This window comes from Taudactylus pleione, unplaced genomic scaffold (assembly GCF_031769625.1).
Source record: "Taudactylus pleione unplaced genomic scaffold, aTauple2 ptg000007l, whole genome shotgun sequence".
Lineage (NCBI taxonomy): Eukaryota > Metazoa > Chordata > Amphibia > Anura > Myobatrachidae > Taudactylus > Taudactylus pleione.
Window position 1 is genome coordinate 5303927 of NW_028284410.1, and position 16733 is coordinate 5320659.

At 41.7% G+C, this 16733-nt stretch overlaps 1 protein-coding gene across 1 annotated transcript in view; it reads left to right on the top strand.

Annotated features, from left to right (window-relative positions):
* Window positions 1-16733, top strand: part of STK40 (serine/threonine kinase 40) — a 40516-nt gene that overhangs the window by 4864 nt on the left and 18919 nt on the right. The window contains exons 2-4 of the mRNA XM_088461420.1: window positions 8367-8485; window positions 10499-10584; window positions 10921-11064. Coding sequence (XP_088317546.1) covers window positions 8374-8485; window positions 10499-10584; window positions 10921-11064 — 342 coding nt within the window. The 5' untranslated portion in view covers window positions 8367-8373. The remainder of the gene's footprint in view (window positions 1-8366; window positions 8486-10498; window positions 10585-10920; window positions 11065-16733) is intronic.

The following is a 16733-nucleotide window of genomic DNA, read 5'->3' on the forward strand; positions in this document are numbered from 1 at the left end:
GTTTTGTACTGTAAAGGCAAATGTAAAGCACTTTGAGTCCTTTAGGAGAAAAAGTGCTATATAAATAAAATGTATTATTATTATAGGTAGGTAATGGAGGGTGCACAGCCTTTTCTCTCTCTGCGAAGAGGCTCTGAGGTGCTGGAGATCAGGTCTCCTTCCTATACTTCTCAATGGGCTGATTTTTATTTTTTTTTGTTTTTCTCCTTCCATTTACACTGTAAGAAAGCATATTTCCTGGCCTTTAACCAACAACAGGTCCTGATGTCCCCTCATTTTCATGGTCAGTTTATCACATAAGTGTGGCTAAATTGAGCAGTATGTTAGACATTGAAGTAAAACAGAAAATGTTAACTGAATGAAGAGGGTAATCCTCTGGAGGTAGTTTGGACTTTGTTGCTTTTTAAACGGTTACCTCCATGCACCCTTTCAGGATTATCTACAAACCCCTTATAAAGTTAAGAGCAGGTTGATTTTACAGGAACAAGATATGCATGCCATACATGGGATGTTGACTAATTCCTTAGTTTGCATGAATGGAAGATGGCGAACCCCATATAGGCATGGCAAAAGCTGAATTTAGAAGAAACTATACTGCTGTTACACACATTACTGTTACATGTCTACTATTCTAGTCTGTTGTTTTTCAGGCATAGGTGACAAGTAGATTATATTTATAGTGTTCATTCTAGCACCCTGCACCTGTCACAACCCGCGCAGTTCCTCTTTCCTGTCTGGGGTGTCATTATTTGCTCTGGTGCTTCTTGCACACACTGGTCTGTATCTTAGCAGTTTGTTGCATTAGCTGAGTGTGCTAGAAGTACCAGAGCAGAGAACGACACCCCTGGCAGGAAAGAGGAACTGCACAGGTTGTGAAAAGTGCAGGGTGCTAAAATGAACACAATATAAAACTTTTTTTTTGATAATCTTCCATATTTTTCCCTTTAGACAGCTCCACTAATATTTCTACTAAACCAAAAAAATAAATTTTAAAACAATAGAAGTTTCATCTGTGTTCTGTATGTGCAAGTCCAAACAAATATGTATGTCATCTGGGAGATGTGAGTATTGTTATGTAGACATAATGTTTGTGTATATATGAATTTTGTATGCAGCATCTGTAATGCTATTAGTTATGTTAAAATATTTAATTTTCAATATACTGAAAAACAAATTTCCCTATTATTGACCATTAATTTTGTAGTTTTTAAACACGGGGATGTGTATAGGTTACATCTTATAATAAACAGTATTCATTATGCTAAGAAATAGGATGGGTTAACAGTGTAAACTTTTTACCTGAATGCATTTTCTGCAGGATATTTCATATATTTGATACTAGCTGGGATACCTGGCGTTGCCCAGGTTGAATAATGGACCTTGAAATAAACCTGCAGACTTAATTTTTTACTTTGCAGACCAACACTGGAGACCACATGGCATATGAAAATGTGCTTGGAGTAAAGTAGTAACTGTCAGTGCAGGTGCCGTGTGACAGTTGATCCTCCAACTCAGGGCCCCATTTATTAACTAACGTAAATACCAGCAGCATTTTTAGTTAAGTACCACTGATCCAAATGAAAATGCCACTAGTATTTCTACTTACCCCTCCAGGGAGGTCCAGCGAGGTCCTCCATCTCCTACTGGCCACCTAACGCCAGAGTCAGGCTCCTGTGTAATGCTCATGTGCATGGCACTGCAACCTGGCAGGGACCCGGCAGTGCCTGGAAGGCTTTGCTGAAGCTGGAAGGACAGCATCGGGTCCCCTTTGCTATCAATGGAGACATCATCACTCTCGCGATCTTTAGATGGCGAGAACAATGCTGTGACAAACAGTGGGTGCTAAAGGGGTTATGCATCGTTTATAAATGGGGCCCTCGCTTCTCTTCTGTTGGAGCTCTGCCTGCCCTAAACACTGGTACCTATCGGCCTGTGCCGTCAGGTCAGTGCAGCATTAGGCACTGGAACGCATTCTGAGCGAGCTTGCTTAAACAAAAATTTCAAATCTGAGATTCCACGGCCTACTTGGTGGCCACCATGTAGACCTCCATGGACCTGACCAACTTCAAATATAGCCAATAACCTAATCCTGGTCAAACTACACCACCCTGCCAAGTTTGGTTGAGTTGGGTACAAAACTCTCGCCGTGCATAAAGGACAAACAGGCAGACTTTCTTGCTTATTCTTTAGATAATTTCCCATGTGTGAGTTGATGTCTAAGCCTATGGATATGTGAAGGGTAGTTAATAATGTCACTGTTGGCTGTTTTATTTAATACAGCTTGCATCTCAAGTTTGATGCGATTTCCTCTCAATGCTTTGCAAATTAAAGCTGATTAGTGCACCAAAGTTTAAAAAAAATAATAATTTACTTATCTGTGTGGCAACATAGAATAGCCAAAATATAATTACAGTTTTAGATTTGTCAGCATCACGCTAAAATGACTTCCCTCTATTTCCCTCTAGTTTCTGAGTTGTTTGTGTGAATGTATGTGATGACAGTCCAACTTCCTATGTTTACTCATCTGCTCACATTAGTATTGGTTTTGCTATAGATAGGGCAGCACAGACGGTGTAATGGTTAGCATTACTGCCTCACAGCACTGAGGTCATGGGTTCAATTCCCACTACGGCCCTAACTGTGTGGAGTTTGTATATTCTCCCTGTGTTTGCATGGGTTTCCTCCGGGTACTCCGGTTTCCTCCCACACTCCAAAAATATACTGGTAGGTTAATTGGCTCCCCACACAATTGACCATAGTGTGTATGTTTGTGAGCATGAGGTAGGGATTATTAGATTGTAAGCTCCACTGGGGCAGGGATTGATGTGAATGGCCAACTATTCTCTGTAAAGCGCTGCGGAATATGTGTGCGCTATATAAATAACTGGTAATAAATAAATAAATAGATGTGGATGGGTTTGGCAAGAAATAACTGGTCTGGATTTACAGTTTTGCACAAGTCAGACACAATCCTTTTTTTTTATTGAATATTAATACTGCAAAGAATAACAATAAAATGGTATTTGTTCCTGCTTGTTGGATTTTGCAAACCCGTGGTATAGTAGTTTGCTTCCTAATACTAATAAAAGGTTGGCGAACCTAAATACGGCATGAAAGCAGGTGCTGGAGAGGAAGATGTAACTAGGGAAAAAATTTGAACAGGTGATCCCGACTTCTTGCCCCTTCCCCCCCCCCCTCACTGCCAGCTTGTATACAGATTGCTTCAGTTTGTTTTATTGTATGGTTTGTAATTTTTACTGCAAGAGTGAGTTTCCATTTTACAGCACAGTGTATTTAGTGCTGTTGTCAGTGGCTTGAGTTGGTAATTGCAGCTAAAGTGGTATGTTCAAAAAGCTAGGAAGCTACAGTATTTCTTCTCTCTGGAAAATACTGTTTTTGTAGCAGGTCATGTAGCTGGGAAACTGAGCTCAAATCTTTCACTTTTCTGTGATTGCTCATTTCAGAGAAGTGACATGAAAGGCAACTTGCTAATAATCTGGTTTAGAGCCTTAGCAGTGCATTCTACTAAACCGTTATTAGTGCTTTCAGATGGGGTATTGTAATCCTTTTAATTTATACCCCTTTTCCACTGCTGCAATAACCCAGGTTATTGCTGGGTCTTCTCATGTAGTGGCTCAGTGGAAAAGGGTCCCTGAAAAATAAGTGACCTGGTACTCCGACCCAGGTAGCTTACTAGAGTTGAACCCGGGATGGACCTGGATAATAGTGCATTGTGGCGCGACCTGGGTTATGTGACCCAGTTCATGCCTAAAAATTAGCTGATTGGTTGCTGTGAAGCAGTCACCGCCCACATTTTATGATCTCACAATTTTAATAGGACACACCCGGGTTCAGTGTGAATGGGGCTGACCCAGGAATAACCCGGATCGAAGGTGCAGTGTAAATGGGGTCCGACCTGGGTTGGAACAATGTCCGAAAACCCAGGTCAGACCCGGTTTTTGGTGGAAAATAGGTATGTCTTCATCTACCTCTGTGCACTGGTCATTGTGACTTGTATTTATTTTCAAACTTCTGCTAAATAGCTTTATAGCCCTCTACTATTGTTGTAGCTAAATGTTTTCTGAGATCTGTCACGTGTGCCCTCACATTATTGTAACTGCACAGTATTACTGACTGTTGGAACAAGGTAAAACTAATGTGACACAGCATGAGAGGATACACAGAGGAGGTTATTGTCTCTGTAGCATATGACTCTCTGCTTGTTCTGCATAACATAGTACTTTGTTTGGATGCCAAATTGTAAACCTACAATGTACCCCATGTCTGCAACAGAGATGACTATTACCTTGCTGGTGCAACTTTCATTATGTTACAGCATTCCACTGTTGTGACCAGGACATTGTGGAAGTACCCTATAGGGGAAACGGTACCCTTACAGTATATCTCATTTGTGTTCAATGAGTAAAGGCCCCCATACATCAGCAATCGATTGTGGCACTTCTGCAATATGCTATCGATTTGTGTATAAAAATCTGCATTGTATGGGCTTCACAGATCGCATATTACAATCAAAAAGTGATAATTGTTAAATCAGATTGTCCAGATAGATTTGGATTTCACAGATGGATTGGGGCTGTAAATTGCTAGTGTATGGACATGATCAGCAGATTTGCAGACCGTTACTAGTAAAATGATGGGCCTTTCAAGATTGACAGATCTGTTTGCTGAAAACGATCTGCAAATCACTGAAAAATCTGTAATGTATGGGCGCAGATTGCTAGATTGGGAAATCCTAACATCGGGCGATAAATCTTCAAATTGTTCAATTGTGGTTTTCAGATTGCTGATGTATGGGGACCTTAATGCCTGCTTTATTTTTGATTTGCCACTGCTTGGTCGCAGATGACAGCTTGCACAAAATAAAGTGGCACTAGACATTAAGCAGTGTAAAAGACAAAAAACTCCACCCACACGGCCCAAATTCCCCATGAAAGAAAAGTAGCTTAAAACCTTTAAATATTTTCTTTGACCGTGTTTTTTTCATGTTACAATTGTGGTCAAATCTTTACTTGTATTTTCTGCAGAAAAATAGCTTCTCCTTCAAGTATGTTTAAACTGACTTTGCCAGCATGACCATCAATGCATATTGCAATGAGCAGAAAGCCACACACCCAGATGAGAATTGCTTTGTTAATGTGTTTGACACCTCTTATTACTTATGATAATTAGTATGTGGGATTTACTTCATAGGAAGTCAAAGCTGAGGCCCTGTATGTTTGCAGCCTCCATATTGCCAGTCTGACATGCATGTTTGTAGGAGTTCCTACTTTCCATATGGAGTACTGCATTCTGGTGGCGACTTCTCTCCTGATACTGCCTGGAAGCTGGCTTATGTGGAAAAAGTGTTCCCACGCAACTCTGAATAAATGTCAAAAAGGAGCTTTGTTCTACAATAAACACAGTGTTTCCTTTACACACAGCCTCTCATTTGGCAAGGTGGGTGCCATATTATCCACTTCATTGCCACACTGATTTGCACAATCAAGATGAAATCCTGCTATTCCTGGCAGGCTACAGGGAACCATGATTTTCATCAACCTGAATAAAGTTGTGAAATATCCGCATGCTAATCGGGCTTGTTTGTGTGGGGATGATACTTTGAAACTGGTTTAAAAATAAAAATAGGGGAACAAAAATAAAATTACTTAATAGGGCATGATTCAATTCAACGTAAATGAAATGGTGCCGGGAAGGAGCTCCCGTAGCTGATAAATTTTGCGCAATATGTCAGAGAATGCCCGTTCTTGTTCTTTAGACATGGGGTTTAGTCACGAGAACCAGCATTCTCCGATTAAACATCCTGGCACGATGCTGTTTCCGTGGCGCTAAGGGCAGAAAACAGCATTGCGTCTGTAGTTTTGTCGGATTTCTGCTCGCACCCCAGGAGGGATGAGAGAAGAAATCGAGTCTATAGACTGTCTAATTTATAGCTTATAAAAAAAGATGGTTTGGAAATATATATGATGCCCAGTTAGGCATCATTAGTAGCTTTGTGCATTGTTTCCGGGGTATATTAACTAAAGTGTGTGTTTTTAGAACCATAGCCACCAATCAGATTCTACTTAACATTTATCTAGCACCTTCTAGAAGATAATGGCTAGAATCTGATTGGTTGCTATGGGCAACATCTCTACTTCTAAACACCTGCACTTCAGTAAATCTATCCCCTGAAGTTTACTTAGCCTTGCCTTAATGACCAGATCATAAGGAGCCTATGCAGTTTTTGTTCTCGGGTTTACATCAGTGGGCTCAGTTCAATTGACTGCGAATTAAATAGCGCCGGGAGGGAGCTCCCAGAGCTATTCAATTCTGCGCGCAGTTAGGTCGGGGAATGCTCATTCTCGAGCCTTAAACAGGGTGTTTAGTCGCGAGAACGGGCATTATCCAACTAAACTTCCCGCCACGTTGCTGTTTTCCCGGCGCTAAGGGCAGAAAACAGCAACGCGCCTGTACTTTTGTTGGATTTCTGCTTGCACCACTGGAGGGGTGTGAGAAGAAATCTTTAACAGCGTGCTTAATTTAATTTATTTAATTTGCGTTCAGTTAAATCGAGCCCAATTATTCAGCTAATCAAAATGTTTTCTGTCCACATAATACAATTGGTTGTTAATAGGTAGAATGATCATTTGTTCCTGGCTGGAAGCCATACATGCTGTCATGTGAAAATGACCAAATATGTCAAAAGGGTGTACTAAATGACCAGTCTGCTCCTAGGGTATAAGTAAGAAACTAGAAAAAATACATTTTGCAACCCATTTAATTTAGTTATTGAGACAGATCAGTAATGCCAGCCTTTTAGTATGAAATAAAAATGGCTGTAGACTACATTTATTAGGAGTTAAAAAATCCTGTGACATGGTGATTCCCTCATTTTGTTTCCCTAAATAAATTCCAGCTTGTAAGACAGTTACTGAACCAGTGGTGATGCGCGTCCTATGCAGTTCTCTTGTAACTTTGTCAGCCTTGGAGACACTGCCTCGTTCTGCACTTGTCTGAAATAAATAATAATATTTGTGGGTCGATTTGGGTATTTTATGTAGATTAGGTCTTTGTGCTGCTTTTATGATGCAACCTATGTACATCACATTATTACTCTCCATGGTTGATAATGATTAGGTTACATAAGTGTCCTTTGTGGCAAAATCTCTCGGTAACATGTTACACCAGCGCTGACTGTAGTAAATAAGACTATTATGTAATAATGTCATCAGTTTATTGAAAAGATGAACTCTGCTCTTATTCCTATAAGATATTTAAACAAAATAGCAGTTAAAACAGTATATAAAGTGAAATTCACCTTTTGTAGGGTCTTGAGTCCCACATATGTCACCCTTTGCTAGCTGCGAATCTCACCCAATCAATGTCCATCTGAAATGTCCCTTCAATGACTTTGATACCTGCAGACTGGAGCAGGTAAAGTGCACTGTTAATGATAAAATACTGCTTGGTGATCTGGTTGGTGGGTAACTTAGGAAGCTGAGTGAGGTAGAGAAGAATCCTGGCCATTGCCAAGGGAAGCAGTGTGCACCTTGCAAGGCACAGAGAAGCAATGTGGGCTTGTTTAAACAGGTCGCTTAAGGTGACCATGCTGTTCAGTTGTAATGATCTGCAAAGAAGGTGCCCAGTTCCGCCTGATCAGGATTATGCTGACAGTGGGCAAAGGAAGCGCAGAAGGTACTGGTTCATGGCAAGACTTGAGAGGTTAAATGGTGCCATGGGCTTCCAGGACTGCCCGCTTCCCTAATTAAGCTACACTCCCTGTGGCTTGAAATGCAATTAGCAATTCACGGCGCACCTGAAAAACGTGCAGAGCATGGCGCCCTGCTCAAACTGCCTAGCTGTAACACTGGCATTGGGTGGAGAAATGATATCTTGGAACTTTAATGTGCATTTTCACATTAATGAAGTCTTTTCATGAATACAAGTTACTTTTTAGGCTCGTAGCCTATGTATCTTCATTAGTTTTCTTGTTTGTATGAAGATGAGAGCTCTTAAGTGCTCTGTTAGGCATGACTGCAGTCAGACTGGTAAACGCCAATAACTAATCCTTTTTTACAGTGGGAGGAATATATTTTGCCCAGACAAAGAATTTATATTGTATTCTAATCTATTTAATATCCAAAAACCGTTTGTTCTTCCTAACGTGTAGATGACCTATTTGAGTTTCCGCTGTGTGCAGTATCCTTCTGTATGCTTGCTTGTAAAGGCAGATGGATAAGTGTCTGTTCAGGAACTGACTGTAAAATCAGTAGGTGGAGGAACTGTGTTGGAAAAAGGCACACATGTGAATGAATAAGCAGCATTTCTCCCCATACATCCGTTTCTTTTGTGCTTTCCCTTTCCAGATAGAGGATGAAGAGAAGAGCATCTGAAAGGGTTTCTGGTGAGACCTCTGCCAGACCAAAGGCGCTTTGCACCGGTATCTCGGGAAGCAATGCCAAGAGAGCAGGACCATTCATTCTGGGTAAGTTGAATTCCTCTAGCTTATTCTAATTTTAATAAGATTCAGACCGGTGACATTAATGCCTTTAATACTGCTAGGGTTGTGCCACAGTTATTCTCGCAGTGCAACTGCAGACAAAAGCTTATAGTTATTAATCATCTCATTTATTACAGCAGCTGCTGCTGCATTCTTGTCATTTAAACTGTACTAACACTATATGAAAAAAAACAATAATTGTAACCCCAGAACATTTTTGGCACCAGACAGTTAAAGCAATCATTTTACACCATGGTTATAATTAACTTCTGTTCACATTAAAATTTCTAAGTTTCTAAAATCAGGACCCAGGACAATAAAGCTTTAGCTTTGGGTGAATGTAAATAACACTACTAAAGCTCACTTATGAACATTGCTTTCGTTGTCATACAGTGTTTTGTCAGGCACTTGCATTTTATTTATTTGGGCATGGGTACAGTGTATACGCTCGGGAAGCCGACGGGTGCAATGCCGACCGCTGGCTTCCCAACTGCTTAATCCCGGCGAGGGTTAAATGACAGGCGTCTGAATCTAGACGTCTGTCATTTTACAGACGCCGGGAGACCGGCGCCTGGCAATCCCGGTCGAAGGGATGACAGTCGCGGACAGCTGAGGGGGGGGGGGGGTAGATTTGGGGCTCCCGGGGGGGACTTAGTGGTTAGGCACCCCTCCCGGGAGGTTAGAGTCAGGCTAGGGGAAGGGGGGCTTAGGTTTAGGCACTTAGAGGGGGGATTAGGGTTAGACATAGGGGACGGAGGTTAGGGTTAGGCACCCTGAAGGAGGGTTAGGGGGTAGAATTAGGTTAGTTTATACTTACCTTTAGGATAATCGGGATTTCCTCCTCTGTCGGGCTGCCGCTGCCGGGATTTGAACCCGCCGGTAAATCATACCGGACCCGCTACAGTGTTGGGACTGAGAAGGCAGTGATGTACAGTGAATGAAGTAGTGGGGCAATCCTGTAGTTACCAGTCATATGCAGGATGAGCAGGTTTCCCTTGGCAACCACTGGGAAGACCTGCAGCCATAGCATCTGTACAAGGTAGTTTAAAAAGTAAAGTGGATACATTCTAAGGTTGATGGGAATTTTTTTTTAATGCGCTCATTGAGTTAGATAATTTTTTTTTTTTTTTTTTTTGTGTAGGTAGTTACGTATGTAGGGGGCAATCCAATTGGGTGCATTTTGCCATTGCCACAGAGTTCAAACGCCGACATCGGCACCGCAGCTCACGGCCCTCTTTTAGGCTGAACTCGCAAAATTTTGTATGCGGGCGGTGCACAGTTTTGAGCGAGTTCAGGCTACAGTCACGTGCGGCTGTTGTCGCGTTGATTTGCAAGTGCATCGCTTTTAATTGGATTGACTAACTTAGTTTACTAAGCAATTAACATTACATTGTCTAAATGTATAGTGTTATAGTTCTCAAGTTAATAACAACAGTTTTTATTTCTTTATTTTGTTTGTTGTTCTAAAACACTTGCATTGCTCCAGTAGAGTCCCACATTAGCTCAGAGAGAAGTATACAGTACCAGTACTGTTTAGATATAACATGGACTTCAGTTATGGTGGGAAAATACATGCAGCTACAGATGGGAGTATAATGCATCCAATACTGCTCAGGTTGTGCTGTAGTCATCCAGTGGAGACAGAAACAGAATAGATAAGTGAGCCCTATATACTTTTGTAACCCTTCAAGTATTATCTGTTTGAGCAGGCCACCCTCTGTAGAAACTTCAGCAGATTGCAGTTTGGCTGTCTCTTCTCACATTGAGATTTCCAGCGAACAACTGCATTAAGAGGAAACATTGTTTTAAATTCTTGTTTTTAATCTAGTAAGGGCAAAATATACATAAAATGCAATATTTATGTTTGAGAAAAAAAAATGTACAATACATCTGTCCTTTACAGATATTGCTTTTAATGCATTCATATGAATGTACACTGATGGCCTAACACATCATGCAATATTTCAGGATCCAGTGTTTGCTGTTCTTTCCCTCTAGGTCCACGTTTAGGGAATTCTCCTGTGCCCAGTATTGTGCAGTGTTTGGCACGGAAGGATGGCACAGATGACTTCTACCAGCTGAAGGTGAGCTTTTCCTCAAACAACTTGCTAAGAAAAAAAATAAAAGCACCACTCTGTTTAGTTATTTTGGTGTCTTAAAGGAGAGCTATGGCATACACTTCTTTCTGTAGTGTAGTCTAGCTCACAATGTTTTATGTGCACATTTTTGTTATTTATATAAATATAATAGTCTAGTATTTAACCAAAGCTTCCACCTTTTGAAATATCTTTAGAATATTGCTGCTCATGGGATCTGGACTTTCCTCAGACCACTGAATTTGGGTATTTTTCATGCTGGGTGGTGTGAGAATAACCTTGTGCTGACATGCCTGCTTAGCAAGGTTCTTTCTGCTCCATCAGATACTAAGCTTGGAGGAAAGACCAAACAAAGTTGGGGAGACTCAAGAGGAAAGACAAGGCAAAATGCTATTGCACACTGAATATTCTCTGTTATCCCTCCTGCACAATCAAGATGGAGTGGTCCATCATCATGGCCTCTTTCAGGTAATATAAAATGCTACCCCTTATCAAATCTCATTTTCCTGGTTTGCATATTGTTTTTAACTAGGGGTGTGCACCGGCCACTTCTCGTGTTTTGGATCTGGATCTTTCTTCGTGTTTTGGATCTAGATTGGTATTGCCAAAACCACCCTTCCATGTTTTGTGTTTTGGATCTGTATTTTTTGGGAAAAAAGCATAAAAACAGCTAAAATCACAGAATTTGTGGGTTTTTCTGTTCCTATGCTATTATTAACCTCAATACCATTGATTTCCAGTATGCGGTGGGAGACCACCCACAGCATATGCGAGCGGCCAATAAGATGGTTGCGATGGTCTTGACCATCGGACTTGCGACGGAGACCCTGCGGTAGGGTCTCCCTGCCACAAGCCCTGGAGTGATTTTGGCTCTATCAGAGCCAAAATCACTGTCAGTGGGGCCGGCTTCAGACGGTAGGCGTTCCCATGGGAACGCCTCCGTCTGGCAGGCACGCCCACCAAAGGGGGCGTACTGTCAATCAACATCGACAGCACGCCCCCTTTGGTGCGAGACCCGGAGCAATGGAAAGCCTGTCGCTCCCCGGGTCTCGCGTATGCGCACGACGGAGCTCCCTCCGTCGTGCGCATGCGCAGTGGGGAACATCGACCCGCTTGCGAGCGTCCTGACGCTCACGAGCAGGTCTGAATGACCCCCACTGCACAATACAGCCCAGTCAGCCCCTATGGACAACAGACTGCACAACACAGCCCATCCAGGCCCCTATGGACTTTGGAGTGGACTGAGCCCCTATGGACGACAACTACAGCACAACTCCCACCCTCCCTCTACACTGTCCACAAAATGGTGCCGATGCTGGGACCTTTTATTGAATCCAAAACCCGCAAGAATCCGACAGCGGGATGACGACGTTTTGCCGCGATTTCAGATCCGAATCAGGCGGCAAAACTCGAACCTGACTCTGATTAGGCTTGAATTGGGGGGGCGGGGGGGGGGGGGGTTGTACTCGGATTTCAGAAATCTGAACCCGCTTATCCCTAGTATTAACAGATTACATATCCGTGTCCATAGGCAAATAAAGGGGGGGTTTCCATCTGCCTGGAAACCCCCCTCCTCAGCCCATACCATGACCACAATAGAAATAGTAATATAATAGAATTTTACTAGTGCTGCATATTCTTCTCAGTATCACAAATAAAATAATTAGCACCACCTGTGGATTTTTTAACACTTATCGACCAGTAATAAATAACCTGTGCACCAACTAGGAGATCTGGAAACTTGCACTGTTAGGGATGTACTGTACTGCTATAGAGCCCAATATATATGTCCTGGGCAGTGCTAGGTTATTCTGCTGCTACCTCATACTCCCGGACTTGCTCCAATGCCCTGGAATGGTGCTCACACCTAAAATAAAAACATTCAGCTCAGGCAGGATAGCCCTACTGCTGCATCTAATAGCTTACTGTGATCGCTGGTCCTGGATATGCTGGATTTATGACACACAATATACTTTGTATGACTCATATTAAGGATGGTAAGTACTAATTCTGCCCTCTTCATGGACTGGCCACACTTGCTCTAAAATCATGCATTTGGAAACCCCTCTCTAGACATCCTGCGTTTGCCACTGGTGTCCAAACATTTTTCTGGTCTGCATTTAAAGTTATGTAGCTGATACGTTAGTGTGATGGTATTAAGTAAGACCAGCAAATTAAGTGGCTTGTATGCAAACTTTAGCTTAAGTGCATTTACTACCTAACCCCACCAAAGTACTTAAGTGAAAATCATGTAGTCACATTGTTAATTTTCATTGAGAATTTGCTTCCATAACATTTAACGCTTTGATATGGACTCTTCTGCTGCCTGATCTTTGAGAGTAAAGTGTTGGATTACCTGATATGGCTTTAGGTTTATGCCATTTTCCTTTTAAATTCAAGAGAATGCAGCAAGAGTTTTTGAAGTTCTGTAAAATACAGATGTGTCCACATACATCTAGCCTCCTTGCGCGTTAAACAGTTCTAGACACACCGAGCGCCTTTTTGCGTGACTTTTTCCCTTTAAAATGTTTTATTCGCGAAGCAATGCGCACAGGAAGCACAAGCAGCTTATCCTATGTAAATTATGCGTAATGCCTACATACTGTGTGCGACTGTATATGCACTCAAAATACTACGTTAGTGTCACAGCCGCTGACACTGTAATGTAGCATTCCGCATACAGATATAACTGCAGTAGCACGCAGAATATAGGCATGCCGCATATAATTTAAATCAGCATAAAGCCTATTTGTCCTATTCGCAATGCTTTGCAAATGAGATACATTTTAAGGGAAAAAGTTGCATGAAAAGACTATCTGCGCTACTGAGTCACATGGCAAGCGACTTGTAGCGCACGGAGAATAGATGCATGTGGACACATCTGCACTATGTAGCAAGAATGTGCTAGAGGTCAATGAGGAATAAATGGAATGTCCCCAAGATAGATTTGTATAACAATATTGTACAGCTGTCAATCTGTATATTTAAAACATATGTGCATGTTTTGATTTTTTTTTTTGAAGTGCTAAAATTCTGTTAAACATGTAAAAACTTAGGCACTGCTCTGCACTAGAGATGGAGCCAGGTTAAATTTCTGACAAACCAAACTGATTCCCCCATTATGAACTATTGTTGTAAACCAGGGATGGGGATCCTCCAGGCCCGGGGGCCGTATAAAGTCCGTGGAATCATCTGGTCTGGCCTTCTCAGCTTTTTTCTGCTAGCCTCATCTGGCTAGCAGGGTGCCTAGAATGGCACCCTGCAGCCAAAATCTATGCAGCAGTGCCACCTGGAGCATCCTTGGGACGCTTCAGATGGTCGCACCACTGCCCTTACAGCTCCCCGGATCATCCTGAGGATGCTCCCGACATTGCTTTAAGCATCGGCGATTGTGGCTACACCCCTGTGTGGTGTGTCACGGAGGGGGCGTGGCTTGCACCGACCCACGAATAATGTTCTAGAGATACATCTATATATCTATCCATCCATCCATCTATCCGGCCCTCAGCAGAAAAAAGGTTCCCCACCCCTGTTGTAAACTATTTAGGAAATATCAAAATTAACTACTAAGCTGTTGGTTCATGTTCACTTGTTGGTTGAGACGTGAAACTTTAGAATTTGTGGGTTGGACCATGTTTGCTCTTAAATGGTTATGCTTTGTGGTATATTTTAAAAAGTTTGAATTGGCATTTTGAATGAATGGGAAAGCATTACAAATGTACAATGGGCCTGGTTCAGAGACTTATGGATTTACAGAGCCGCACACAAGTGGCTTAGCAAATCTGTGTATCTCTGATGCTAATGCAGAAGAAGGTGTCAGACCCCTCCTTGCTGCATTCGCGATCCCAGCACTGTGACAGACTTTGCAGGGTGAGCTCACCACCGCAACCATTGCGTCCGATGGTTGCTCCTTTGATCAGGCTGTGGGAGCTGAAGCCTCCCGCAGCCTGACCGGGTGATGGTCATGTAAGAGGCCAGAAATCTGCATGCGCCAACGCATACCTTGGCTCCGCCCCTCCAGAAAATTGGGGATGACGTGCCCCTGTTTCTGGGAATGGTAACCAGCCCTGTCCCTGCTCTGCCCCCAAACGAGCGTAATTGAAGGATCCATTCTGCACATACACAGAATGAGCCCTGCAAACCTCTGAGATTACGCTCATTATCGGATGAATGTACATCTCTGTATCAGGCCCCATGTATCCTTTTAAGATCTAGGGCCGAATTCAATTAGCCACGAAAAGTGCAGTTTTGACAAAAGTTTTCATTGACTTGCGCTTTTCGCCTGTTTTCTACTTTACTCCATATTCAATACCTGGACGTTTTCGCCTACGAAAAATAGGCAAAAAAGTTTCTCCACATATAGGCAAGTGAATTGGAAGTGCAAAATTGCTATTTTGGTGTGCAAATGTGGGGATTTGATCCAGAACCCTTTGCCCGCCCCTTCCCCTAATGACTAATCAGTCCAAAAAAAAAAAAAAAACTTAAGTATTTTTAGGGGTGTTTTAAAAAAAAATTTAAGTTTTGGGGCGAAAATGTAACCAGTGTTGGAAAATGGGTAAAAAGTCAGGGGCCTGGTATTTTGTTGGCTATATGGATGAGACAGATGTTTTTGAGATTGCAGGAGGCTGTAGCAGGTGTATTTTTCATTTTATTTTTTGAAATCTTCATTTTAGAGACATAAATATACTATTACCTATTTTCATGTACCCCAAAGTTAACTACGGTACTTATTTTTCTGAAAAAACATTGCTTTCTATCATTTTTCCGCTAATATGCATATAACAGCCCTTTGCCTCAAAATAAGTCCACTAAATACTTTTATTAGGGCTGCTAATACTATTCTAGATTGATTCACAGGGTCACAACCTTTTTCTGGAGTACAGACTGTCCTTTTCACTAGTTTTCGCTGTGTAAAACATTTGCCTATCTGCATTTTCGTCTGTATTACAATTAGGGATGTGCAGGCTCGGATAGGTTCGAGTTTGCACGTTGAGTTCGGATTTTTCCCTCAAAAAAAACGGAACTCAGAAAGAGGCAAAACGTCATCTTGCATGGACGAACATCATCATTCCTGGACAAGTCCAGGAATGATGATGTTCGTCCATGCAAGATGACGTTTTGCCTCTTTCTGAGTTCGGATTTTGCCCTCCAAAAAAACGGAACTCAACGTGCAAACTCGAACCTATCCGAGCCTGCACATCCCATACAATTGAATTGGGAGAAAAAAATCGCGCCAAAACAGGCAAATGAGACAAATTCATTCTGCTTTTCGCCAGACTGCACTTTTCACGGCTAATTGAATTCGGCCCCTAGACTTTATTGCAAATTGTTAAGCTTTAGTACTGGAACAAGAACTATTTGAAACCATTGATATTCAGATGTTTCTATTTGATTATATAACTGTGTCCTCTTGAATTACTGTAAGTGTGCCATAGCAGACTTAGTATTTTAAGTAAGCGCTTCGGGTGCATTTTGGGTTTGTGTTAAATTTTGATTTTCTACAATGCTCAATTCTCTTTTTTTGAAAGCTGTGACCTCTTTAAACAATGGTGCTGAGTTTACTGATGGATATGTTTTTCTACACTTCATTGTGAAATTGTCTTCCACTTATTGTAGGTATTACAAAAAAGGATAAAAATAAAAAAACACAGAAGTAAAGAAAATGGAGATTCCCTAGCTGTGAGGGAAACTTTTGCAAGAGTTTTGAGTGGAATCGCCCTGAAGTCTAAAAATTTAAAAATATTTTGATGAGTTTACAAGAATTGTTTAACTATTTAAGTAATGTAATTGTGTGGCATTAATGTTTGGAGATGCCATTTTTATAGAATTTTAAGTAGTATTTTTAGTTTTATTTTGTATTGCCTTTGTCAAATCCGAGAAATCTATGCAGTGAATAATAATTTTGTCCTGCTTTAGTCCTGCAACCTGCAAAAAATTGTCACGTTTAATTGTTGGCATGTCTGTGGTATCAAATTCGGGCCATCCAGCTGCAGTGGATCTACACACCCCAAGCATGCCCTGCCACAGTTTTAGCATGCCCTAAAACTGTTGCAATACATGCTGTGATGTGTAGTTTCTCTGCAACTGGATGGCCCGAGTTTGACACCACGGTTCTACGCCATAAATATGACAGCTAA